The sequence below is a fragment of the Podarcis muralis genome, chromosome 12 (genome assembly GCF_964188315.1).
Source record: "Podarcis muralis chromosome 12, rPodMur119.hap1.1, whole genome shotgun sequence".
In the NCBI taxonomy this organism is placed as follows: Eukaryota; Metazoa; Chordata; class Lepidosauria; order Squamata; family Lacertidae; genus Podarcis; species Podarcis muralis.
In genome coordinates, this window is record NC_135666.1 from 8,776,844 (window position 1) to 8,804,257 (window position 27,414).

At 47.5% G+C, this 27,414-nt stretch overlaps 1 protein-coding gene across 3 annotated transcripts in view; it reads left to right on the forward strand.

The window, feature by feature from the left end:
- The first annotated feature begins 24,375 nt into the window (after positions 1 to 24,375).
- The window catches only part of CRHR2 (corticotropin releasing hormone receptor 2), a 212,100-nt gene continuing 209,061 nt past the window's right edge, over positions 24,376 to 27,414 (forward strand). Inside the window, exon 1 of one of the 3 annotated variants that reach the window (XM_028750879.2) lies at positions 24,376 to 24,640. In XM_028750879.2, coding sequence (XP_028606712.2) covers positions 24,572 to 24,640 — 69 coding nt within the window. In that variant the 5' untranslated portion in view covers positions 24,376 to 24,571. The remainder of the gene's footprint in view (positions 24,641 to 27,414) is intronic. The other 2 variants (XM_077936696.1, XM_077936695.1) reach the window with 2 other exon arrangements.

Below are 27,414 nucleotides of genomic sequence, written 5' to 3' on the forward strand. Positions count from 1 at the left end.
CTCCCAGTAAAATGAGCTAGATCTTCTTTCCAAGGTTAAAGACCAAATGGAGAAGCATCTGGCTGGCAGAAAGAAAGCATTTTTGGGAAGTCTTTTTTAAAGCTGTTTTCTTTCTTAAACTGAGAGAGTTTAAGGGTAATAAATATTGGGAACAGCTAAAGAGGAGAGCAGATGGCTGAAGGGGGGGTAAACTGAAGGGGTTCCTTTTAAAACCTGTTTTTTACTGAGTTCCTTCCTTTCTATTTTGAGAAGCTTTATTCTTTTAAAAGGTTACCTATGATAATGTATGAAATATATTAGCTTAAATATATTGGTTTAAATGTAATTATGCAAAGGATTTAAGAAATGCTAAATTCTTATTTCATATAGTTGTAAGAGTTGTATTTAAGTCAGCCCCCCTGCCAGAAATGAGACGCCATCCGAGCAGTTCTGATATATATGGTTGTCAGACATTTGTTTAGAAACCTTCATATGAAGTAGATCTTTCAATGTTGATGTGAAACTCAAGATCCTTGACATATGTTTAAGATAAAAATTTAAGATTAACCATTTGTTTTAGAAGGCAGTAGGGCAAGGAGGGCAGGAGGTGAGCTGGTAATTAAGATTCCTTGTTGAGACACATGTAAAGATATATTAATACTTGTTTGTCAATTATAAATGGAAGGAAATATAGCTCTTTGTCTCCCATAAAAGGCAATAGGAAATGAGTGTATTTTTGTGATTGGTCATACCAATCAGCCAATAGGAATTTCAACCAGGCTGATGGGACAGATGCAGCCAGGAGGAGCAAAGGGGGCTGGATTAAGGAAATATAAGTGCTGGCCATAATGGCAGGAGGCCAGGCCAGAGCTTGGTAATCATATACCACTGTGCCTCACATTTATTTGTCTGACAAATAAATTATTATTTTAATTTCTCTGTTGCTGCGTTGAATATTTCATTCCAGCTAAGCGTTAACCACAAGCAGGGTGCTACATTTTATGGTGCCTGCGACTCGGATCAGTGGTCTGCTGGAACGCAGCCCCTTCGCCTTACTGGACGGGGTACAAGACAGAGGATCACTCACTGCCTACCCAGCGCGCAATGGAAAATTTTTTTCCAGGGGAACGCAGCAGTCTCGTCTGTCTGATACCCTGCCCACTGACGGCGACGGACCGGGGGGGAAACGGAACCAGCTAAGGGTAAGTGCACTAAAGGGTTTTGGCCCTCCAATTAATTGGGAGGAAGAGAAGTCCTGATCAAACTTCTGCGTCTCAGTAAAGGGGAACTGAGTACGCTAGGTGGCTGGGTACATCAGATGGTGATCTGGTGTAGGGCAAAAGGGAAGATTGGGAGGTAGAGTGTGGTTGAAGTATCTAGCGCATTGCATGTGTGAGAAAGTACAATGTGTAACTGACCTAAGTGTGGAGTGAGTACTACTTCGTTTCCCAGTAAGGTGTGTGTGTGAGTGACTGAGTGGATACTTCACAGGGCCATACAATGGGAGTTGGGGGTTCAAAGGGGGGAAATACACCTCTTGAATGTATGTGAAATAATTTTAAGAAAGCCTTCTCAGGGGCATATGGAGTCAAAATGACGCCAGGGCGCTTGAGAACGTTATGTGAACTAGAATGGCCAAAACAAAATACTGAATGGCCATCTCAAGGAACCTTTGATATAAATTTAGTAAGCAAACTTTGGTCTAACATCACCAAAGAAACTGGAGGGTGCCCAGAACAATTTTCATATATAGATTCTTGGCTGAGCACATTAAATAAAAATCCTCCATGGATAAGGGAATGCAAAGTCCAACGATGTAAATTATTGGCTGTAAAAGCCAAAGCTAGGAAAGGAATCTTGCCAAATAAATTCAAACCCTCCACCAGTTGTAACCCCAAGGCAAGAAAGTGGAATGAATAATGGGGGTGGAGTCATAGAACTTGATTCCTTGATAGATTATGATAAATATCTTCAGGAGGCATTGGAGTCCTATAATGAAGCCCAAGCAGAAGTGGTTATTCCACCTGTGAGTCCCAGTAGAACTCCATCTACAGTCTCCTTTAGTGGAACAACTGATTGCCTACCCCAAACCCCTGTACATCCAAGTCCTAGAGAATTATTACAGAAGTTACAGGGAGACCTTAATCGGTCAGCAAGCAATACAGCTAGGCGTATAGAGCTGCCAAAAGAACGCCTTGGGACAGATACCATCCCCTATGATTTGAGGCCCCTAGAGCAAAGCGAAGAGAAAGGTCACGTAGTAGCCCCTCTCAGAAGAGTATTTGATGCACTTGAGGAGCCTGTGCTGGTTAATGGGCAACCTGGACCACGGCCACCTCGAACTTCGACCCTGCAATGTATTCCATTCACAACTACAGTCTGATGAATTGGAAAACGCCCCATCTTTCGCAGAAAAACCTCAGACTATGATGGACTTCGTGACCTCAATAGTAAATACTCATAGTCCTACTTGGACAGATTGTCGCCAGCTCCTGAATACTCTCTTCACCACTGAGGAAAGGAGAGACATAATTGAAAAGGCACAGATATATTTGCGTGAGCAGGCCAGAGTGGGAAATATTTATAATATTGACCGTCATCTCCAAGACAACTTTCCCTTGGAAGATCCTAATTGGGATCCAAACAATGCAATTCACCTGGCCAGACTTACCACCTACCGCCAGACGCTTGTGCAAGGTATCTGCAGGGCATGCCAGAAGCCCACTAATATGTCTAAAGTTTCAGGAGGGTAGATGTGTTACCCATAACACTGTTTCGTGTTCGGTGCGCACCCACAAAAAGACTTAAGTTGTCACCTTTTGAGCTCCTGTATGGGAGGCCGCCCTCCTTTGTTCAGGATATTCCAACTGACCTCAAACAAATAGGAGACCATGTGACACAGGGATAAGTGCAATCTCTCTCCCGTGTTTTTGTCTCTCTCCCGTGTTTGTTTGTTTGTTGTTTTTTTATCTTAACAGGTGGGCCCTCAAGCACACGCCGTGCAGCATTGCCAAGCCGATTCATCAGCTCCAGGCTGGCATAGCATATGGGTGAAAGAGTGGAAACGTGATCCACTTGCACCTAAGTGGCGTGGACCTTACACCGTCTTGCTTTCTACTCCAACAGCGGTGAAGGTAGCTGAGGTGACCCCCTGGATTCATCACTCTCGTTTGAAGAAGTCTGAAGGCAGTTGGACGTGCAAAGGTGACCCCTCTAATCCTTTAAAACTGACTCTTTCTAAAAACCCCTGTATCTAGCCCTACCGGGAACGGGTTAGGTCACGGGCAACATTAGACGACCGGCCTGCTGCAGCCACAACTTGGAAGCTGGCTGACCTGCGCACGCCTGAAGCTTGAGGAGCGTCTGAACCAGCGACTGTGAGCGGGAAGATTCTCTTATACAATTGATTGACTGCCCCCTTGTGGAACAATTATCAGAGATATTACACATTGGGGATCCTTGGGATATATGTTTTGGTCTTGGTGGTTCCCCATTTCTGTCACTGGGGGAATTATATTGGGACTAATAGTTTTATGCTATCACAATAAGGTAATCTTTTGTGGAAGGAATGCATATGCTAGACATCAACATGATTTTATTATTAATCCTGATCCCTTGGTAAGGGGAAGGGTCCTTGAATCTGACCAAATTTGCTAAATATGGATTCAGCTATGACCACAATATGTGGGTAGGTTTAGCTGAAATGGTAGCCAATGTTGCAAATAGGACCAATTGCCTTGTTTGCTCTCTTGGGCCAGATGATTCAGAGGGAGGTATGCCCTTATTACCGATACCATTAGATGCCATTGGTATGGTAAGCGAAATGCCACACCAAACAGAAATACAGAATTTCCCCGGATGGAACTCAACTAAACCATTACGAGTTATACCTGTACAAGGGGAATTCTGTGTACATAAATCATTAGATGCAGCTGATTCTACTATGATAGGCTCTTCTCATTGTCACTATACTTGGGATTATATTAAGAATAGTCATACCTGGGCACACGGTACTACCTATCGAACTCGGAATACCTTGCCCTGTGCACCTCCTTTTATTCATGCATGGAAAGTGGTATGGAACACAACTGTGACAGAAAAGGGCAATCTAACATACTGCACTGTGAACTCTCTGCCTCTTTTGATATTTTCGCCTTCTGTACTCCACGTACCAAAAACCTCAGACCCGATGGTTGTGGTGGATATGTGGAGAATGGGCATACAAGAAACTCCCTTCCAAATGGAGTGGGACTTGTTTCCTGGGATGGGTATTACCACCAATGTGGATTTTTGCCCACTAGTTCAGCTAAGCGAACACAAAGAAATGCTGATATTTCTCGTATAGCAGGAGGAAGTACCCAAAGTTGGAGCGGTACTAATGATTGGCCACCAGAGCGCATTATAGCCTATTATGATCCTGCCTCCTGGAATCCTGGTGAGCTCATACAAGGGGCACGGGATCCTATTTATAATCTAAACAGAATAATTCAATTACAAGCAGTAGTGGAACTTGTAACCAATGCAACGGCCCAGAGTTTGAGACTTATTGCACAACAGTTGGATGAAAGTAGAGCCCCATTTTGCAGCTGAAAATGGGAATGGATTATGTACTTGCCAAGCAGGGAGGTCTATGTGGAGTCTTGAACTTGACAGGGAATGCCTGTTGCTTTAACATTTCTGATAATGGTGAGGCAATCCGTGTGTTGGCCACAAGGAAGGATGGGATATGGGATGGCTCACCAATTGGTTACCTAATGTCACAGGACTCAAAGGGATACTATTGTCTTGCTTGTTTTTCTTGACAGTAGTGGTAATGGTTTTATGTATGATGCCATGTATCATTTCATGTTTTAGAAGTACAATTAGCAAGATGGTTTCAAATGAAACTCTACCTCATATCATGGCCCTATACAGAGCCTTACCTCAGGAATGTGGCATAAGATCAAGCTATCAAGGACCTTGGTGTGAAGCAAGGTCCTTGAGCTTGAAAGGGGGGAATGTGGCATCTGAATATAGACTGCATTTTTAATCAAGGTCTATATTGACTTATATTTTGATCAGGTTCAAAAAGTCTAAAAAGGGCTTGAATTCATAAAAGTTTCATGCCAGGCAGACCAGCTGCTTAAGAAAACACTGGCAATGTTTTCCTCCTAGACAAGGGGCCCCCTTGATTTATAGCAGGAAAATAACTTTCAAAGTCGTAAAAGCTGAAATTACAGGCTGAGAACGGACACTGACCCTACATGTTACAGAAGATAACAAAGGCAGAGATAAATATAATTAGGAATGAGTAAATAGTAAAATAATACCAATGTGCCTCCCAGTAAAATGAGCTAGATCTTCTTTCCAAGGTTAAAGACCAAATGGAGAAGCATCTGGCTGGCAGAAAGAAAGCATTTTTGGGAAGTCTTTTTTAAAGCTGTTTTCTTTCTTAAACTGAGAGAGTTTAAGGGTAATAAATATTGGGAACAGCTAAAGAGGAGAGCAGATGGCTGAAGGGGGGGTAAACTGAAGGGGTTCCTTTTAAAACCTGTTTTTTACTGAGTTCCTTCCTTTCTATTTTGAGAAGCTTTATTCTTTTAAAAGGTTACCTATGATAATGTATGAAATATATTAGCTTAAATATATTGGTTTAAATGTAATTATGCAAAGGATTTAAGAAATGCTAAATTCTTATTTCATATAGTTGTAAGAGTTGTATTTAAGTCAGCCCCCCTGCCAGAAATGAGACGCCATCCGAGCAGTTCTGATATATATGGTTGTCAGACATTTGTTTAGAAACCTTCATATGAAGTAGATCTTTCAATGTTGATGTGAAACTCAAGATCCTTGACATATGTTTAAGATAAAAATTTAAGATTAACCATTTGTTTTAGAAGGCAGTAGGGCAAGGAGGGCAGGAGGTGAGCTGGTAATTAAGATTCCTTGTTGAGACACATGTAAAGATATATTAATACTTGTTTGTCAATTATAAATGGAAGGAAATATAGCTCTTTGTCTCCCATAAAAGGCAATAGGAAATGAGTGTATTTTTGTGATTGGTCATACCAATCAGCCAATAGGAATTTCAACCAGGCTGATGGGACAGATGCAGCCAGGAGGAGCAAAGGGGGCTGGATTAAGGAAATATAAGTGCTGGCCATAATGGCAGGAGGCCAGGCCAGAGCTTGGTAATCATATACCACTGTGCCTCACATTTATTTGTCTGACAAATAAATTATTATTTTAATTTCTCTGTTGCTGCGTTGAATATTTCATTCCAGCTAAGCGTTAACCACAAGCAGGGTGCTACAAAAGCTGCCACATGTGAAATAGGAATCTATTACGTTTGGAGAGTTTCTCAGTGCCTCAATTCCTTTGATTGCAGGTATACCAAACCTTGAACCAAATATGCCTTTGTGCAAACTCCCTCGTTACACGACAGATTTAGCAGACAAGCTGTCAGCTTCCGGGTTTGCAGTCTGATATGCTTTAACTTATAGAAGCAGTTGACAGGGATTTTGCAAAACTTTTCTTTCATGGGAGGCTTCCATGCCCAACCTTTGGCCCCATCCATCATTATTATTTTTCTACTGATGTTAAGAGAAAGTTGGCCTCAGCTGATATGATAGCAGTAGAATGTTCAATATTACTTTTTTCTTTCACTTCACCCAGTTGCCTGTTGTTGCTTCAGTTTTCTGTACACTGCTTAGAGATATTTTAATATTTTAAGTGGTATAGAAATTAAATAATCAATCAATCTCTCCTTAACTCAGAAGCCAAAGCCACTTTTCCTTGCCTCTGTGGCAGAGGGCAGGCCAGACCCTGGTGGTACTACTCAGTGTGTGTGTGTGTGTGTGTGTGTGTGTGTGTGTGTGTGTGTGTCTTTCTCTGGATGTATAACACAAATGGTGCTTGGTACATTGTTACAAGGTACGCGGGTGGTGCTGTGGGTTAAACCTAGGACTTGCCAATCAGAAGGTCAGCGGTTCGAATCCCCGTGACGGGGTGAGCTCCTGTTGCTCTGTCCCTGCTCCTGCCAACCTAGCAGTTCGAAAGCACGTCAAAGTGCAAGGAGATAAATGGTTACCGCTCTGGCGGGAAGGTAAACGGCGTTTCCGTGCGCTGCTCTGGTTCGCCAGAAGCGGCTTAGTCATGCTGGCCACATGACCCGGAAGCTGTACGCCGGCTCCCTCGGCCAATAAAGCGAGATGAGCGCAACAACCCCAGAGTCGGCCACAACTGGACCTAATGGTCAGGGGTCCCTTTACCTTTACCTTTACATTGTTACAAATGTACAGAGGGCTGCACATTTATGCTTGCCTCCTCTCAATTCGTGATGTACAGATGGAAATTGAGAGAATGTAGGAGGGTGATACAGAGTCGTATCAAAATTCATTTTGTGTGGGTTGCATCCACAACCATTTGCACATCGCCGTCACCATCCTCAATAATAGTTATATGCTGCTTAACGTACAAAAATCCCAAAGCAGTTTACATAAAACAGAGAGAGATGTTTTTTTAAAAAAAGAAAAAGGAAACTGTATATGCCAAAGATACAAAGAAATACACCCGTCAAAACAGAGAAGCCATCAACAAAACATTCAGCAAGATAGCAATAAACAACAAAACAGAACACATCTGGATCCATGGTGCTGGCAATGGAATGGTCACAGGTTCGATCCCCATCTGGGACAACTGCAAATTTCTGCATTGCCGGGGGTTGGGCTAGATGATCGTCAGGGTCCCTTCCAGCTCTACAGTTCTGTGATTCTATGAATCTTATGAACTCGGGAATGCCTGCTTAAATAGATGGGTCTATAGGAGATATTTGAAGCTTGCCACTGTTTCTGCCTTGTGAGCAGCACATGGAAGGATGTTTGGCCATTGACCAGGTTGACTGGGATGAGGGGATGGAAACAGGAGGAGGCAGAGGGTGCTGTCCAGCTCCTGGCAATGAGCTCTTTCTGGCTCAGATTCCCTCACTGGCAGGGATATCAAAATTGTTCGGATGCTTCCACAAAAGCCTGAAAGCTCAGTTCTGCCTACCGAGACACCGCAGTTGCCAGGGCAATAGTAATACACCCATAGCCTCCATGGGACACAGTGTGTGGTTGTGATCAGGCACAACCTCTCGCCTCGATTTCCTGCTGATCCTGTTTCTGTGTGTCAATTATATCCAGTTTTCAAACACCGGTAAAAAAAGGCTGTCAAGTGTTTCTTATTTGGAACCTGCAAATCTGGTTTGCGCAACTCTGTGCAGAAATTGGAATTCTAAGTTATTTCTTGGAAGAGAAATGGGAAGTATAATTTATTGAGAAAGAGACAGGGAGGCTTTGCCTTTTTTAAGTCAGGCCTTGTACATAGCAGGGAGACGTTTGACCAAACCCACAGGGGGAAACTCCCTCAGAACTACGTAGCCAATCAGAGCACATGCCGCCTCAGGGAGTGTCATATGACCTTGACTGGTTGCTAAGGAACACATCTGCCCACACACCCTCTTGGTTGGCTGGTTTACTAATAGCAGAATTAACCCTTAGGTTACAAATAGAATGATCTCTGTTGTTGCACTTCCGGCACATGGAAATAGGGGCCACCAAGAAAAAGAAGATGGGGACTATTCAGAGATAATGTTACAAAGTGGCCTTCCGTTTCTGAGCAGGTGGGTGGGTGAGAAAACTTTCCTCATGAAGTTTTTCAGGAAAAGAAAAATCTTTGAGAAAATTCAATGCGACTCCTGCCTGATCTGCAGTTTTTTGTTTGTTTTAAAAACGATCAGAAACGTTATCACTTATTGATGAGCAGCAAAGGGCAAGGAAGAAAGTGAAAATATATTTACAGGCGCTGATTGTTCCCGGCAGAGAGCCAGGAGCTGTCACTCATCCTCGTCCAAATCAGAAAATGGTGCCAGGGATGTAAAGGGAGTTGATGGATCTGTCTCATGTAACTGAGAGGGAGAACTGGCTCCTAGTCAAGAGTATTATCTGGGAGCTTTCAAACAGAACATGCCTTTCTGCACATCTCTCTCCATTTTCTCATGTCTTGGCTTTTCAGCAAGGCCTGTCACTGGACTACGGCACTTTTTTTGTGGGTTAATTGCTCAGGGTCTGAATAAATTTACCGGGCCAATCTGCCTAATGCTATCCTTGCATTTGTTTGCGATCAGGGCCCGTGTTAGGTCTGTAGTCCTAGCCCACACTCACAATAGGCCCCCCCTCTCCAGGAAATGAAGATCATGGCAGCTGTGGCATTTGCTTCACTCAATGTGTGTCTCTGCTGGGCTTAGAGGGAAGAGGCGTAGCTCAGCCAGAGGCGTAGCTAGCTGTTCCAGCACCGGGAGCAGCGGGGCCAGGGCAATCCACCCATGGAGGCAAGGCGGTGATGTGCCCAGGGGGCACCGTGGCAAGTTGCCCACGGAGTCCGCCTGGCAGATGCAAGACCCACACTGCCATTCTGGGCAGTGTGAGTCCCAAGCCACTGTGTCACTCCCAGGAGAGACATGTGGCTCGGCCGCGCTGTGGGCCAGGCCCCGCGGTAAGTGCCGCCCCCGCAGTGTGCCATTTTGTCAGCCCCTTAGGGATGACATCCGGGGTGGACTGCACCCCCTGCACCCCCCTGAGCTCAGCAATAGAACACCTGCTGTGCTGGTCCTGTGGGTTACCAGAGAGGCGAGGTCCAAGTCCGGTCCGTGGTCAAAGGTGCAATGTGGAGGCAGTCCGTAGCAGCTGAAGCCTGGGTGCAGGGCAGGGAGTCGGGTGAACTTAGGAACAGGCTTGCAACAGGGAGCCAGGGTGGGTCAGGAGCTCAGGCAAGAAAGCAGGACAGGGTTCGGGCAGGAACTAGCAACCAACAATGTTGCTCCCGCAACTTGGGGCTGGGGCTGGCCAGCTTTGATCTGCCCCGAAGCACAGGGCAGCCCCGGTCCACAGGTGACTCACCTTTCCTGGCCTGGAGGTGAGCACTCCTCCTGCAGGAACTTAGTTCCCTCCGCCTCTCTGCCCTGAGCCTCTGCAGCTCAGGAGAGGCTGGAGGGTTACCGGACCCAGAGGCAACCTCAGCTTCCTCTGACGGGGCTGAGAGTGGAGCACCTGCAGGCAATGGGTCCTCCATCACCTCAGGAGCCATAGCAGACTCAGCTGGTGCCTGCACCTGAGGATCCAGCATAGGTGAGGACCCTTCAGGCTCAACCCCCAGCCCTGGCTCAGCTGGTTCTGGAGGCGGGGAATCCTGTGCAGGCTGGGATCCCTCAGGTTCAGCCTCCGAGTCTGAATCCCAGGCCATCACACCTGCTTTGCATTCAAGAGGTCACAGGATCAGTGTTCAGCCTCGGAGTCCGAACTTCTCCCTGTCACCGGCTCTTCCTCCCCACCCCCGAATAATACTTTATTTAGAATTCAACAAAGGAAAAAAACCACAGAAGTTGCGACATCAATTCATTACACTTAACCAATTTTCACAATATATAAATAGTAACCGAAAATTTACACAACATCACTTTAACTGAAGTTTTCATATTGCACTTTTATCTCTTTATCTCTTTCTTAACATATCAAAAAGAGAAAGAACACGAAAGGAGACACAAAAAAGAAAAGAAAAGAGGAAGAAGAAGGGGGGGGAGTGAGGGGAAGCGAAAAAAGGGGAAAGGGGAAACAAAACAAACACATTTGGCTTCCGATTAGACTTATTGTATTATTATTTCTACAATTTTTTTCACACACAGTTCCAAGTTATTGTCTTTCTTTCTTTGTTTTTGTCAGATAGATATATATATATAAACCATTATATTTGCTGTTTTACAAGGATCATTCTATTTCTGCCAGGAGATACTTGTTATTGTAATGCTTTTCCAAATACAGTGGTACCTCGGGTTAAGTACTTAATTCGTTCCGGAGGTCCGTTCTTAACCTGAAACTGTTCTTAACCTGAAGCACCACTTTAGCTAATGGGGCCTCCTGCTGCTGCCGCGCTGCCGGAGCACAATTTCTGTTCTCATCCTGAAGCAAAGTTCTTAACCCGGTAATATTTCTGCGTTAGCGGAGTCTGTAACCTGAAGCGTATGTAACCTGAGGTACCACTGTACTCTTTAAAGATTTTCCATTCTCTTCCTGCTCACAAAGCCCTGTTGCCCCTTCAACATCCATCACCTCCTCCTTACCTTCTTCCTTGGTGTCTCCCACCACCAATGCCCTGCCTCTGAGCCTTCCTTCTCTGGGGTTTCAGATGGGGGTCCCCTGGTTGGTGCCTTCCACCACTCCACCACTTCATCCAACCAGGCCCTGGCAAGCGGTGACTCCAACTCAGAAGGTGGTAAGACACCAGCAAAGTCCAGGGCAGGCATTGGACCCTCTCAGGGCATGGAGACCCCAGCAGCTGCCCAAGGTCACCAGGCCCTGGTGCCATCCCTGAGTACGTGGCTGCTATAAATAAGCATAAAAGGGAAATGGGGGAAATGATAATCTACCTACGTCCAATTTGCAAACAGAAGCGGATGGCTAAATTATTCCTAGAGATGCTTATTGGATGAAAATAAACCCTACATGTTTATTTCAATTTCCAGCGAGCCGGCTTTAATTTCCTCCTCCGTCGGCCCCTCCTGAATTGCTGCTTCCAGGTTGTCATTAACCTTCTTTGTCTTTCCTTAGAGTATGCGGGTTTTGTTTCTATTTTTGCCTAATCCCTCCAAGTCCCTCCCTGCCTGCCTGCCTTCCTGCCCGGTTACCATCTCAGTCCCAGGACAGAGGGGCTTGTTCCCCCTGCTTGGGCCTTACTCGCCCAGAGGCAGCTCTGGTGACTACACATTTGTCAATTAAACCTCTCTTCCACAGAAGCGGAGCAGCTTTCCAAGAATCCGCTATTAGCTGTTGCCGTCAAGGTGCCAGAAAGACTTGGACTTCACAGCGATGCGCGGCGACAGCCAACTCCAGTCACTGTGCAGGCTTTGCGAGGGATGATCTGTGCATGATGCTCTTCCATGTTCCATGGGTGTGCCTCCTAAGCCCGACTTGGGAACATGCACAGAGGTCTCCTGCCTGTAAGGCACCATGTTTACTTTTTAAAAAAATCAATACATTTTTTTTGTTTCCTTTACACAGTCGTTTTACGATACATTAAACCACATATAGAAAAAACCACACATATAGAAAAAACCACACATAGAAAAGCAATGACAAACCTAGACAGCATCTTAAAAAGTAGAGACCTCACCTTGCCAACAAAGGTCCATATAGTTAAAGCTACGGTTTTCCCAGTAGTGATGTATGGAAGTGAGAGCTGGACCATAAAGAAGGCTGATCACCGAAGAATTGATGCTTTTGAATTATGGTGCTGGAGGAGACTCTTGAGAGTCCCATGGACTGCAAGAAGATCAAACCTATCCATCTTAAGGAAATCAGCCCTGAGTGCTCACTGGAAGGACAGATCCTGAAGCTGGGGCTCCAATACTTTGGCCACCTCATGAGAAGAGAAGACTCCCTGGAAAAGACCCTGATGTTGGGAAAGATGGAGGGCACAAGGAGAAGGGGATGGCAGAGGACAAGATGGTTGGATAGTGTTCTCGAAGCTACGAACATGAGTTTGACCAAACTGTGGGAGGCAATGGAAGACAGGAGTGCCGGGCGTGCTCTGGTCCATGGGGTCACGCAGAGTCGGACATCACTAAACAACAACAACAACAAACCACATATGCACTTTTAGCTCTGCTGAGCTTGCGACTTCCCTCCTTCCCTTCAGAGGATATCCCTTATTCTCTCCCATCACGTATTTTGATTTTTAACCTCATATGTATCTTATACATTGTAGGAGTTACTTCAGCCCTTCTTACTTCTTACAATTATCCTTTAAATACACAATAAATTTTCTCCAACTTTCCTGGAATCTCTGATCGCCCTGATCCCGAATCCTGCCGGTCAGTTTGGCTGACTCCGCATAGTTCATCATTTTCATCTGCCACTCCAAAATGGTAGGAACTTCTTGTAATTTCCAGTTTGGGGCCAGCATATTCCTTGCCGCCGCTGTGGCATACATAAATAGTCTTTGGTCCTTTTTCTTAATCTTCCTCCCCATCAAACCCAGCAGAAAGGCCTCTGGTTTTCTGGGATAGGTGTATTTAAATACTTTCTTTGTCCATGACAACAGGCATAAAGAACCTAAGAAAGTACACTGATATCTCGGGTTACATACGCTTCAGGTTACATATGCTTCAGGTTATAGACTCTGCTAATCCAGAAATAGTACTTCAGATTAAGAACTTTGCTTCAGGATGAGAACAGAAATCGTGCTCTGGCAGCACAGCAGCAGGAGGAGGCCTCATTAGCTAAAGTGGTGCTTCAGGTTAAGAACAGTTTCAGGTTAAGAACGGACCTTTGGAACGAATTAAGTACTTAACCTGAGGTACCACTGTATATGACAAACCTAGACAGCATCCTAAAAAGCAGAGACATCACCTTGCCAACAAAGGTCCGTATAGTTAAAGCTATGGTTTTCCCAGTAGTGATGTATGGAAGTGAGAGCTGGACCTTCAAGAAGGCTGATCGCCGAAGAATTGATGCTTTTGAATTATGGTGCTGGAGGAGACTCTTGAGAGTCCCATAGGCTGCAAGAAGATCAAACCTATCCATCTTAAGGAAATCAGCCCTGAGTGCTCACTGGAAGGACAGATCCTGAAGCTGAGGCTCCAGTACTTTGGCCACCTCATGAGAAGAGAAGACTCCCTGGGAAAGACGCTGATGTTGGGAAACATGGAGGGCACAAGGAGAAGGGCACGACAGAGGACGAGATGGTTGGACAGTGTTCTCAAAGCTACCAGCATGAGTTTGACCAAACTGCGGGAGGCAGTGGAAGACAGGAGTGCCTGGCATGCTCTGGTCCATGGGATCACGAAGAGTGGGAAACTTTGGAAGCAACTTAGGAGGACATATTTTAAAGGTCTAACAGGCTATATTTCCATGCTTTACTTCGCTGGATGTTTTGTGGTTTGAAAATCTCTCCTGGGGTTCTCTCACCAAAGAGTAATTGCCCCAAACCTGGATCTAGGCATCCATGGAATTTTTCTTTCATTCTTTCACCAAATTACCAAAACCCAACAAGTAGGAAGACCTATCCTCTCTCTTTCAGCCATAAGGAACCTTCTGTGGGGACCGTAAGCCAGTGGTGGCTGGAGCCAAAAGCAAAATTGGTGGTTATGGTGCATAGCTTTGTATAGTAGCCTTCAGCCACCAATGCAAAAGTCAGATTTTTATGCTCATGAACATCCTTCCATTCAGGCAAGAAAGGTACATTATCACAGTTCAAGAAACCATTCCAGGCAGGCGGCTGCACTCAAGGAGGGCGCGAAGCTCTTAGGGTTTAAAAAATTAATTGGTTTATAGCGGAGTTCAAAACTTGGAAGCTAGAGCTACCCAGCACCCCCCCCCCACACACACCTGTTCTGTTGAATTCCCACATCACTAGGACTGCTTAACAGAGTTTAAACACACACACACACACACACACACGATTCCACTGGTGAAGAAGAAGAAGAAATGGTCCCTTACTTACAGTTTCTTCATATTTACGACTTTGGATTCTAAGCCTACGTGTAGGGAGAGGGGGAGAAAGAGAGAAAGGTGGGGTGTGAATTAAGGTTACCAAATGTCCCCGTTTCCCAGGGACAGTCCCCGGATTTAATCATCAGTCCCCATACAAAATCCATTGAAGTTGAAAAGTGTCCCCAGATTCATTGAAAAAAATCTGGTAACCTTAGTGTGAATGCAGTAATAAAATTTGAGTCTCTCTCTCTCTCTCTCTCTCTCTCTCTCTCTCTCTCTCACACACACACACACACACACACACACACACTTCTTCCCCTCCAATCTAGATCTGGAAGCATCCCTTAAAGTAAAGGTAAAGGGACCCCTGACAATTAGGTCCAGTCATGACCGACTCTGGGGTTGCGGTGCTCATCTCGCTTTATTGGCCAAGGGAGCTGGCATACAGCTTCCGGGTCATGTGGCCAGCATGACTAAGCCGCTTCTGGCGAACCAGAGCAGCGCACGGAAATGCCATTTACCTTCCCGCCAGAGTGGTACCTATTTATCTACTTGCACTTTGACGTACTTTCGAACTGCTAGGTTGGCAGGAGCAGGGACCGAGCAACGGGAGCTCACCCCGTTGCGGGGATTTGAACCGCCAACCTTCTGATCGGTAAGTCCTAGGCTCTGTGGTTTAACCCACAGCGCCACCTGGTCCCCGAAGCATCCCTTAGCAGCAAACAAATGGTGTGTGCGCATGTTGAGTTTTGCTGTGTCTCCATTTGTGCCCAACAGGGTACCAAAGCAAACTCAGCTCTCTGAGCTGCATCTATTTTAAAATCTATCCAAGGCAAGTTTTTTTTGGGGGGGGAGCAGGGAGATGTGGCTTCTTCCTCTTTTTAACTAGCTCTGCCATTAGCCTCTCATTTCTATTTTATTTTTTTTAAAAGAAGTGACAGGATGTGTTTTAGTCATTGTTATCTCCTGTCATTTCTGGGTTTATTTTAAGCTTGCGGTCTATTGTCTCCTTTTGTAAGCAGAACTCTTTGGCCTCAGAACGAAGTATGCTGGGAATCGACTTGGGATGTGCCCCCCCCCCGTCAACAGAAGTGCAGAGTGGCGAGAGGAAAGGGGGAAGGGTTAAGGGTGGGGATGGAGGAAAGGAGAGTGTGAAGGAGTGTCTTCACCTCCATCGTTCTGCCCGGACACTGAGGTCCAGCACCGAGGGCCTTCTGGCAGTTCCCTCACTGTGAGAAGCGGAGTTACAGGGAACCAGGCAGAGGGCCTTCTCGGTAGTGGCACCCAGACTGTGGAACGCCCTCCCACCAGATGTCAAGGAGATAAACAACTATCTGACTTTTAGAAGACATCTGAAGGACAACTGTAAACAATTAACAACATGTCAGGGAACTGACATCAGAGTGAGAAGCGGAGGCAGGGCTCCCGAGCGATGCCGGAGAGGGGACCAGCCGGGGGGAAGGAATTCAGGGTAAGACCAAGAGAGAAGAGAGGGAGATGGAGGAATTGGAGACAGGGCTCCAAGACCCTTCACCCGAAACCAGTGGAGAGAGCGCTGGCACGCCCCTGCCTTCCCCTCACTTGCGCAGACGCGTTCCGCGCAGGGAACATAGGAGGAGACTCAGGGTCAAACAGCTTTTATGCTGGAAGAGGTTCAAGAAACGCCCACTGACAGATTCTGCAAGTGACTAACAGGTCACGGAGGGCGAGCTCTGACCCTAAGCATGGTTGGGCAAGCAAGCTAACTACATCTAAGGCCATTTACGCACAAGTAACCCCTCACAACCATTACACAACACTAGGAGGGCTGCTGTAAGAAAACTTGCAATATCAAACTTTAAGGTTTTCACAAGAATCTTGGCTGTTTTGTTAAGATTCCAAGCAGCTATAGGGGTCCTCGCCTTTGGGCCCCCCCAAAAGTGGTTGGATGATGTGCACACATGCATGTTCCTGTGTCAAACCTTCGCTTTCCCTCTGTTTTGTGGCAAACATAATCATTTCTGCCCGTATCAGCTGCTGTGATCCACAATCTGCCTTTCCCTGCATGTAATTGTGAGCCCGGAAAGCCCAGCGACGGCCTTTTATTAATCACATTCTTTCCATCCATCAACAGTTCCAAACAAACCTATTCACTTCTCCTGAGCTGTTGCAAAGCTCCCTTTTAAATCTAATTAAGCTGGCATTAGGACGGACGCAGGAAAAGGTGAGGTTGGAAAAAAGCACATCCAGTAACTAATCAACAGAGGCATAAGAGCGCAAGGCGATAAATATAAAGAAAAGTGGCCTTGCTGGAGGGTTATCACTGGTTTCTCTGCTAGTCCAGGGATTGAGAACCTGAAGCTCTCCAGATGTTGTTGGACTCCCAGCAGCCTCAATCTTTCATGGCCAATGGTCAGGGGTGATGGGAGAGGGAGTCCAGCAAATTCTGGGGAGCCGCACAGCTTACCCATTTCTCATCTTGTCCTTCACCCTGTTTCAAATTCTGGCTGCCAGATGTTTCTGGGAAACAAGCAAGGCCTTGCCAAATTGTGGAACTTGCTCCCTTGAATGGCACTGTCAGCCACCAGCTTCCATGGTTTTGAAAAATGGCGGAAGGAGGAGGAGATGATCAATGGTCACTAGCCATAATGTCCCTGCTCTGCCTCCACAGACAGAGGTTGCAAAGCTTCTGAATATCAGTCGCAGGAAGCCACAGGAGGGGAGAGGTGGTCTTGAGTTCAGGTCCTGCTTGCTGGTTTATCATAGACATCCAGGTTGGCCACTGTGAGAAAGCCACTTCCGCCCTGCAAAGGAGATGGTGTTGCGGGCTTCATGCCTCCGCGCGATTGAGGGAATCCCCAGCCGCATCACCCCTGGCCAGCCAATCAGCTGGCTCAGGGGGCGTGGCCTGCTCTATTTAAGGCAGGTGCAGCCGGGGATCACCCTCTTTTGCCACCTGCCAGCTGTTCCTGCTTTTCCAACCCTCCCACCCTAATCAGGTTTTCGTTCCTTGACCTTGCTATGGACCTTGGTTTGTCCCCGTTGAGGGGCCTGGTAGGAATTTTTCCACTCGGCAGATTGGCACCAGCCACTTGGTTTTCGCCTACCTCATAGCAAATCGCCACAACTTTCTGGGTATTGACAGTTAAGCATTGGTATAGTTCTGTAGATGGAAGAGGGGAGGTAGCGCCATCACCTGCCCCACATACTGAAGGGTAGTCTGTTAAAGAATTTGGGGGCTGTGGCCCTGTCCGAAGCCTAAGGAGGTTAGGGCCCAAGGCACGCCCCCATCAGTGACCCCGGGGGAGCTCCTAGTTGATGTGCATCAGCAGGACTCCCCCTTGTTGTTGTTTAGTCGTTTAGTCGTGTCCAACTCTTCGTGACCCCATGGACCAGAGCACACCAGGCACTCCTGCCTTCCACTGCCTCCCGCAGTTTGGTCAAACTCATGCTGGTAGCTTCAAGAACACTATCCAACCATCTCGTCCTCTGTCGTCCCCTTCTCCTTGTGCCCTCCATCTTTCCCAGCATCAGGGTCTTTTCCAGGCAGTCTTCTCTTCTCATGAGGTGGCCAAAGTACTGGAGCCTCAGCTGCAGGATCTGTCCTTCCAGTGAGCACTCAGGGCTGATTTCCTTCAGAATGGAGAGGTTTGATCTTCTTGCAGTCCATGGGACTCTCAAGAGTCTCCTCCAGCACCATAATTAAAAAGCATCCATTCTTCGGCGATCAGCCTTCTTTATGGTCCAGCTTTCACTTCCATACATCACTACTGGGAAAACCATAGCCTTTACTATACGTGGTTAAATGGGGACCAAAAGAAAGGTTTGTGCTTTCCCCTAATAGGAAGGCTTTAGCCTGGCAGATTTGGAGTGGGTCTGTCCTTAGCAAACAGCCATTCAGCCACAGAGAACAGCCAGCAGCCCATGACATTTGAAACCAGGAACATAATAATTTCAGCTTGTAAAGAAAGTGAGCTCAAGGGCTTCTATTAATAATGAATGCAACACTTTCCTGAAATAACGGTCTGTGTGTGTGTGTGTGTCTTAGGAAAATTCCCCCCCTAGAAACTGCCCGGACAATGAATGCATGAGTGGCCTGGAAACACTTGTCGTTAACATCAAAGACCTGATGCCCATAATTGAAATACCCTATTATTTTGAAATGCAATACATGGAAGAAAGGGGTGAGGCTGGGGCAATGAGAGACAATTCTCCAACTGAATATGCTCATCTGTAAAACACTGAGCAATGGGTCCTCCCTGTGTATGCACCACACTCAGCGCTGCTCCCAGTGACCTGTTTGTTCGGCGTTCATCTTCATTTGTCTGGTCTTCATTGAATATTCATTCCAATTTGTTTATGCGGACAGTTGTATGACTAGGAGCACTGATTTGCTTCTCAGGTTCTTCCGTGTCTTCCCACTAAGCATTCATTGGCCCAACGTTTTCCCGTGCATTTTCTTGTCACTTTCCAAACTGCGAAAGTCTTATTGTTCTTTTCTCTCTCTTTTTTTTGAAAAAAGGGCGGCTCCCAACAGAACATTAAAACACGGTAAAAGATCAAACATTAAAAATTTCCCTAAACAGGGCTGCCTTCAGATGTCTTCTAAAAGTCAGATAGTTGTTTATCTCCTTGACATCTGATGGGAGGGCGTTCCACAGGGCGGGTGCCACCACTGAGAAGGCCCTCTGCCTGGTTCCCTGTAACCTCACATCTCGCAGTGAGGGAACTGCCAGAAGGCCCTCAGAGCTGGACAAGAACATAGGAATAGCTTGCTGGATCAAGTCAATGGCCCATCGAGTCCAGCATCCTGTTGCGTGGCGAGTTCCCGCCCCCCCAGGGGAAATAAAGACACATGACACAATTATTAAGGTTAATGGGCTAAATAAGGCCACAACTTTATTGGTTACAGATGAAGAGCGGTATTGGCTTAGGCACTGGTCCTAACCGACTATATCCAGCTTCAGCCCATCTGCTTGAAGTCCAGTAAGGGGTTAACCACCAGTAGGGGGCTGGAGGAGACTCTTGAGAATCCCATGGAGTCTACCGCTCTTAACCACTATACCACACTGGCTCTCAGGTAGTGACACCCGACCTGTGGAACGCCCTCCCATCAGATGTCAAGGAAATAAACAACTATCTGACTTTTAGAAGACATCTGAAGGCAGCCCTGTTTAGGGAAGTTTTTCATGTTTGATCTTTTATTGTGTTTTTAATGTGCTGTTGGGAGCCGCCCAGAGTGTGTGGGGTATAAATATATTATTATTACAGTGGTGCCCCGCAAGACGAATGCCTCGCAAGATGAAAAACCCGCTAGACGAAAGGGTTTTCCGTTTTTGAGTTGCTTCGCAAGACAATTTTCCCTATGGGCTTGCTTGGCAAGACGAAAATGTCTTGCGATTTTTTTCGCTTTCCCCCCCTTTTTCTAAGCCGCTACGCCGCTAATAGCCTTTTAGCAGCTAAGCCGCTAAGCCTTTAATAGCCGCTAAGCCGCTAAACCGCTAATAGCGCTAAGCCGCTAAGCCGCTAATAGGGTTGCTTCGCAAGACGAAAAAACCGCTAGACGAAGAGACTCGCGGAACGGATTATTTTCTTCTTGCGAGGCACCACTGTATTATTATTATTATTATTATTATTATTATTATTCCTATTATTATTATTATTATTATTATTATTCACACTGTACCATTAAAGCACCTCTGAAGCACATTCTCTCCGCCCCCACTCAAAGAATTCTGGGCACTGTAGTTTGTGAAGGGATGCTGGGAATTCTAACTCTGTGAGGGATCAACTTGGTCATGTACTGGATTGCTCACATACACAGACTGGAAGAAGATGGCAGGATCCCCAAGGACGTGCTCTGTGGGGAGCTGGCTTCAAGCGCCAGGCCTGCTGGCAGACCAACTCTGCATTGCAAAGATGCCTGCGATGTGAAGGCTGGCAGCATTAACCCCTTGCAGACAACCGACCGCAGTGCCTGGAGACAGATAGTCAGATTGTGTATCCACAGCGGTGATCAGAGGAGGAACAACTGCTGGGAGAAACGCAGAAAGAAGAAACGCAATAGCGCAACTGCAGCAGCGCAACTGGACGCCTTCATCTGCCCCAGCTGCAACAAAACATGTCTCTCCTGTATCGGTCTCTACAGCGGCAGCAGATGCTGTAACTCTCTGGTTATTTGACTTTACTCCTCAAGGTGCACCCTTCTATTGTCTCTTGAGACAGATGGAGTAAGGGGTAAACATCTATGCCCATACTTCTCCAAGGAAAAGGATGCTCTCTGGAGCCAGTGTGGTGTAGTGGTTAAGAGCAGTAGACTCGTAATCTGGGGAACTGGGTTCGCTTTCCCACTCCTCCACATGCAGCTGCTGGGTGACCTTGGGCCAGTCACACTTCTTTGAAGTCTCTCAGCCTCACTCACCTCACAGAGTGTTTGTTGTGGGGGAAGAAGGGAAAGGAGATTGTTAGCCGCTTTGAGACTCCTTCGGGTAGTGATAAAGCGGGATATCAAATCCAAACTACTACTACTACTACTACTACTACTACTACTACTACTCCTCTTCTTCTTCTTCTTCTTCTTCCATATCTTCAGGCTTCATCCTCAGATTCCAAAACAAGACAGGGCATTTTCACCTTGAGGTTGCCCCATGCCTCTGTTTTTCCTTCCGACGAAGCCTGAAATCCAAACCAAACCTTGTTTCCATCAGTTAAAAGCAGCAGCAGCAGCAGCAGCAACCCTTCAATAAATAAAAAAAAAGATAACGAAACATTTCTAATAATAGTGAGCTTAGAACCTGTTTCTTTTTTAAGAAAACAAGAGGAGGATTTATATTTTGACAGGCTTCCTTTCAACAACGAATTCTTCTCGGGGGCAGAGGCTGACTAACTGAAGTATTTATATAGCAGCTGGGTAAACACTACGAGCAGTGGGGATAGTGGCTCCTCTGTCAAAGTATCAATACTGGACTTTGCGGCAGGGGGTGTCAGGGAGAGATGACTAGGGAAGACCCTCCTTCGGTTCTAAAAGGGGTCCCGGGTCACAAAAGGGAAGTTTATTTATTTAATTGGGGGGGGGGAGGATGCTAAGTTCCAAAGTGACTCAATTCCTTACACAACAAAGGGTTTTGAATTGGAAGAAGAAGAAGAGTTTGGATTTGATATCCCGCTTTATCACTACCCGAAGGAGTCTCAAAGCGGCTAACATTCTCCTTTCCCTTCCTCCCCCACAAAAAACACTCTGTGAGGTGAGTAGGGCTGAGAGACTTCAGAGAAGTGTGACTAGCCCAAGGTCACCCAGCAGCTGCATGTGGAGGAACGGGGAATCGAACCCGGTTCACCAGATTACGAGTCCACCGCTCTTAACCACTACACCACAGTGGCTCATTTTGGACTCATTTTGGATTTAAAACGAACATATTTGGGGAGGGGGAAGGCTACTAGCCATGATGGCTATTCTCTGCTTCTATGGTTGGAGGCAGAAATGCTTCTGAATGCCAACTGCAGAAAGCCACAGGAAGGGAGCAGGACTCACACTCAGGTCCCGCTTGCAAGTTTCTTACAGGCATCTGGTTGGCCGCTGTGAGAACAGGATGGTGGCCTAGATGGGCCATTGGCCTGATCCAGGACGCTCTTCTGGTATCCGTAAGAGGGGAAAGCCTTGTTTTCTGCTGCCCCGGAGGGCAGGACTAGGTCTGGTGGGCTTAAGTAATAGGATGCCAGAATAATAATAATAATAATAATAATAATAATAATAATAATAATACAGTGGTACCTCAGGTTACAGACGCTTCAGGTTACATACTCCGCTAACCCAGAAATATTACCTCGGGTTAAGACCTTTGCTTCAGGGTGAGAACAGAAATTGCGCAGCGGCACGTGGCAAAAGCAGGAGGCACCATTAGCTAAAGTGGTGCTTCAGGTTAAGAACAGTTTCAGGTTAAGAACAGACCTCTGGAACGAATTAAGTACTTGACCCGAGGTACCACTGTAATAATTTATTATTTATACCCCACCCATCAGGCCAGGCCTCCCCAGTCACTCTGGGCGGCTTCCAACAGAATATTAAAATACCATAATACATCAAAAGTTAAAAGCTTCCCTAAACAGGGCTGCCTTCAGATGTCTTCTAAAAGTCTGGTAGTTGTTCTTCTTTTGACATCTGGTAGGAGAGCGTTCCACAGGGCGGGCACCACTACCGAGAAGGCCCTCTGCCTGGTTCCCTGTAACTTGGCTTCTCAAAGTGAGGGAACCACCAGAAGGCCCTCGGCACTGGACCTCAGTGTCCGGGTAGAACAATGGCGGTGGAGACGCTCCTTCAGATATATTGAACCAAGGCCGTTTAGGGCTTTAAAGGTCAGCACCAACACTTTGAACGTGTGTGGAACAGTTTGACAATGGAACCTGTTCCTTCTGGGCTCCCCTTGCCTTTGGGTGGGCAGTAATCTGTTGTGGTGGCACCATCAGGGCAGGACTTTAGGGCAGGATGAACAAGGGGGGCACATAAAGCAGGCTTCCCCTAGAGGAGAGGCAGTTTAATTGATGGAAACAACAAAGGCATTCTGTACATGCTGAGAGGCCATTTGGTCTAGGGCATGGGTAGGCAAGGGACGTGGGTGGCGCTGTGGGTTAAACCACAGAGCCTAGGACTTGCCGATCAGAAGGTCAGTGGTTCGAATCCCCGCAAGGGGTGAGCTCCCATTGCTCAGTCCCTGCTCCTGCCAACCTAGCAGTTCAAAAGCACGTCAAAGTGCAAGTAGATAAATAGGTACCACTCCGGCGGGAAGGTAAACAGCATTTCCGTGTGCTGCTCTGGTTCACCAGAAGCGGCTTAGTCATGCTGGCCACATGACCGGAAGCTGTACGCTGGCTCCCTTGGCCAATAAAGCGAGATGAGCGCCGCAACCCCAGAGTTGGTCACGACTGGACCTAATGTTCAGGGGCCACTTTACCTTTACCTATGGGTAGGCAAACTAAGGCCCGGAGGCCAGATCCGGCCCTATTGCCTTCTAAATCCAGCCCATGGATGGTCCAGGAATCAGCGTGTTTTTCCATGAGTAGAATGTGTCCTTTTATTTAAAATGCATCTCTGGGTTTTTTGTGGGGTGTAGGAATTCATTCATTTTCCCCCCAAAATATTGTCCGGCCCCCCACAAGGTCTGAGGGAAAGTGGACCAGCTCCCTGCTGATAATTTTTTTGACCTCTGCTCTAGGGACCCAAAGCTCAGATCCACCCTCTGCTTCTCTAGAGCTGCAATCCCGAACATAGCTCACCTGAGCGTAAACCCCACAGAATTCAGCTTCTGCGTTGACCCGCCTAGGCTTGCGTTGCTCTGGTCTGAATTTTCCTCCTGGGACCCCAAGAGCTTCTGGGCTTCCTGCTCACAGTGGAAACAATCTACTGGTGGACTTCTCATGGGCAACTGTGGAGAACAGGTTGCTGGACCAAATGGACCAGATTCTGTAGAGCTCTTCTTGTTCTCCAGATACCCACGGAGGCTGACTTGCTGGCAACTCATACACCCCAGTCTGCGAATGGGCTGATAGTAGTGCTTCGGTGGAGAGAGGGGAGATCGCTTTGCACGTGCCCAGGAGCCCCCACACCCCGCTCCCTCTCCGAATACCTTCCCCACCCCAGCCCTGCTTCCTGAAGCCAGGAGCTCTCCATAAAACCTGCCCTCTCGCCCGCGTGAGAAGTGCCACCACGACACCGGGTCAGTGTGCAGCTTTCTGGAGGCGCGGGGTGGGGAGGCCTTCTGCACCTGCTCAGAGGTCCCCTTGTCTTCCTCATCTGTGATCTTAGCACACACAGAGAGAGAGAGAGGATCCTGCAACCGAAGGCAACCGGAGTTTCTCGCTCCTGCAGCCTCCCCCTGGATCCTCAAGGGCTGGGAGGGGGGACCTGAGCGAGGCAGCCTCGGGCGGAGCGCGCAGCGAGCGCAGGAGAAGGCGGCGGCTCTGCGGCAGCAGAGGAAGTTAGTTTGCCTGGGACTGGCCTTTTATTAGCGGCGGCGGCGGCTCCGGGCGCCTGCGATGCGCTTGTCCCTGCCGGAGCCGACGCGCTCGGGTCGGGCGTGAGGCGGAAAGGACGGCCGGCACCGGGGGCTGCCCTCATGGGGAGGCGCTCGGCCCAGCCGCGCAGCCCCCGTGCTCTCCCCGCCGCTTTCTTCTTCCTGCTGCCGGTAAGTGGCCGGAGAGAGGTCTCTTTCCTCTGCGGGGGAGGGGAGGAAGAGGCGCCTCTACGGGGAACCCCTCCCCCCCGCGCGCGCACCTAGCTCACACCTGCGGTTAGGGACCTGCGAAGCTGGCTGGTTGCTTGGTTGGTCTGGCCAGCTCCGTGGTGTCGACACGGACCGGCAGCGGCTCTCCGGGTTTTGCCCCCCCCCAAAAAAAAGCCTTACCTGGAGATGTTTCCGAGGAGCTTGCGAGGATGCTCTGGTACACATGTCTGCGACGCCTGGCTTGCTATCCCATCCCCTGTGGTTGGGGGCTGGGGGGTGAAGGCCCATAGGTAGCAGGAAGGGGGTATTCCCCCCCCCCCCCAGAAGGAAGGGGAGTGGGGAGCAAATTGCAGGGCACAGAGGAACGCTGGGGCTATTTATTTCATACTATCATTGCAGAGTTAGAAGGGGTTCCAAAGGTCATCCAGTCCAACCCGCTTTTAATGCAGCTGAGGAGAGGGTTGTTGTGCTCAGGTCTTGCTTGTGGACACCTGCCACCTTCTTTCTTTCTATATTTATGTCTTGCTTTCGCCCTGAGGTGGTGTACATGGTTTCTGCACGCATGCACACACAAGTCACATTATCTTCACAACAACCCTGTGAGGTAGGGCCAGCAGTTGTGAGAACAAGATTCTGGGCTAGAGGGGTCTCCATAGAAATCCCTTTCCCCCCCTTTTTTAATCAGTTTCTTTAAAAAAAAACACAATCAGGGAACTCACTGCAATCTTTCCCTACTTGCTTTGCGGTGCAATTGCCTCTACAGCACACCCAAAGCTGGTGGTCCTTCCCTGAAGTAAGAAGAACAGAAAACACTCTGCACATGAACAGAGGACCTCTTTTTAGATAGGTTTAATAATACCTTGCTCATGGGTTGAGGGACAAGTCCTGCTGTTGACAACAAGCCCTGGGATTCAGCTCCAGTGTGCTTTGAATTAAGCCCCCTTCATAATTATTAGGGTTATTATAATTAACCACCTTGCACCCTAAAAAGATGATCACATCCAGATTTCAGCCTGTGATGTAGTTTGTTTGTTTGTTCCCAGCGGCGATCGCAACTGCACCTTTTCACACTGGGACTTCCTTTGAAGTGGGAGTCCCTATGGCCCAAACCGAGGCCCCAAATATCTGAGAGATGGCCTCCTTTCCTACAGACCCTCTCAGGTGTCAAAATCAGCAGAGGGGTCTCTTGTGGTAGATCCACTGCCATCGTTTAGACAGGGCCTTCTCTGCAGCAGCCCCTAAATTGTGGCAATCTCTCCCTGCGGAGGTACATCTGGAACCCTCACTGCACAGGTTTTGGGTGAACACTGAAGATGCATCTTTTAAAAATTATTATTATCCTTTATTAAATTTGTCTACTGCTCAGTGCTTGCAGATCTGTTTTTTATTGCAGTCTGCGCATTGCCTTGAGATGGGCATAGGAGGCAATTATTATTACATAATAGGTTGTGTCAGTAGATCACATTGCTAACAAGGACCATGCTCCATTGTGCTTGGTTCAGATGGCTTTCCAGAGTGGAATGATCCACTATTGCTAGAAGACCTACCCTTCCTGGGCACATGGTCCTAAGCTCTCCAGTGATGCCATATTTGTGCTGTGCAGAGAGTCTGGGACTTTGCTTAGGAAATATGTACGAGCCAAACCTTTTGGAAGCCGTCCATCTTTGTTGTTGTGCTCCCACAGTGGTGTGGCTGATAATTTCAGCTGGTTCCGATTGTGTGTCGATTTCAGATCCTTGGGTGTCTTTCCCCATGTTCCATTCCTCTTGGTTGCACTGCGCTATGGGTTTTGTAGTCTATAGCTAAATAAATGGATGGTTGCATTCCTGCACAACGAATACAAATGTATATTCCACTTCCACCGCTTAGAGATGCTAGGCTGCCTCCTGCCCAGGTGCAGATCAGGCCCATACAGTGGCGTAGCGTGGGGGGTGCAGGGGGGGCCGGCCGCACCGGGCGCAACATCTGGGGTTAGGGCAAATCCACAGGTTAGGGGGCGCAAATCCACGGGTTAGGGGGCGCAAATCCACGGGTTAGGGGGCGCAAATTACTTGCCTTGCCCCGGGTGCTGACAACCCACGCTACGCCACTGGGCCCATATACCTGCTTAGATATTCAAGAAGTTAGCTCCATTATGTCATGCCCTGAAGGCATGTGTTGCTCATGAGAATAGCGATTTGGTGGACAAAGGGAGGTGACTGAAAAGTGTCAACAATACAAATGCGTTTGTTGTGAGAATGTTCAGGGTGGCAGGAGAGGATATATTGTTTATTAATATCCTTCCTAAGTTGCACTTACGAATAGGGACGCGGGTGGCGCTGTGGGTTAAACCACAGAGCCTAGGACTTGCTAATCAGAAGGTTGGTGGTTCGAATCCCCGCGACAGGGTGAGCTCCCGTTGCTCAGTCCCTGCTCCTGCCAACCTAGCAGTTCGTAAGCATGTCAGAGTGCAAGTAGATAAATAGGTACCGCTTTGGCGGGAAGGTAAACGACGTTTCCGTGCACTGCTCTGTTTCGCCAGAAGCGGCTTAGTCATGCTGGCCACATGACCCAGAAGCTGTACACTGACTCCCTCGGCCAGTAAAGCGAGATGAGCGCCGCAACCCGAGTCGTCATGACTGGACTGAATGGTCAGGGGTCCCTTTACCTTTTAACTTGTGCTAGCAAGTTCCTTTACTTAGCAGACTTTACATTCCCCTTCTAATATGCACAGCAGATAGCTGGTTGCAGGCTTG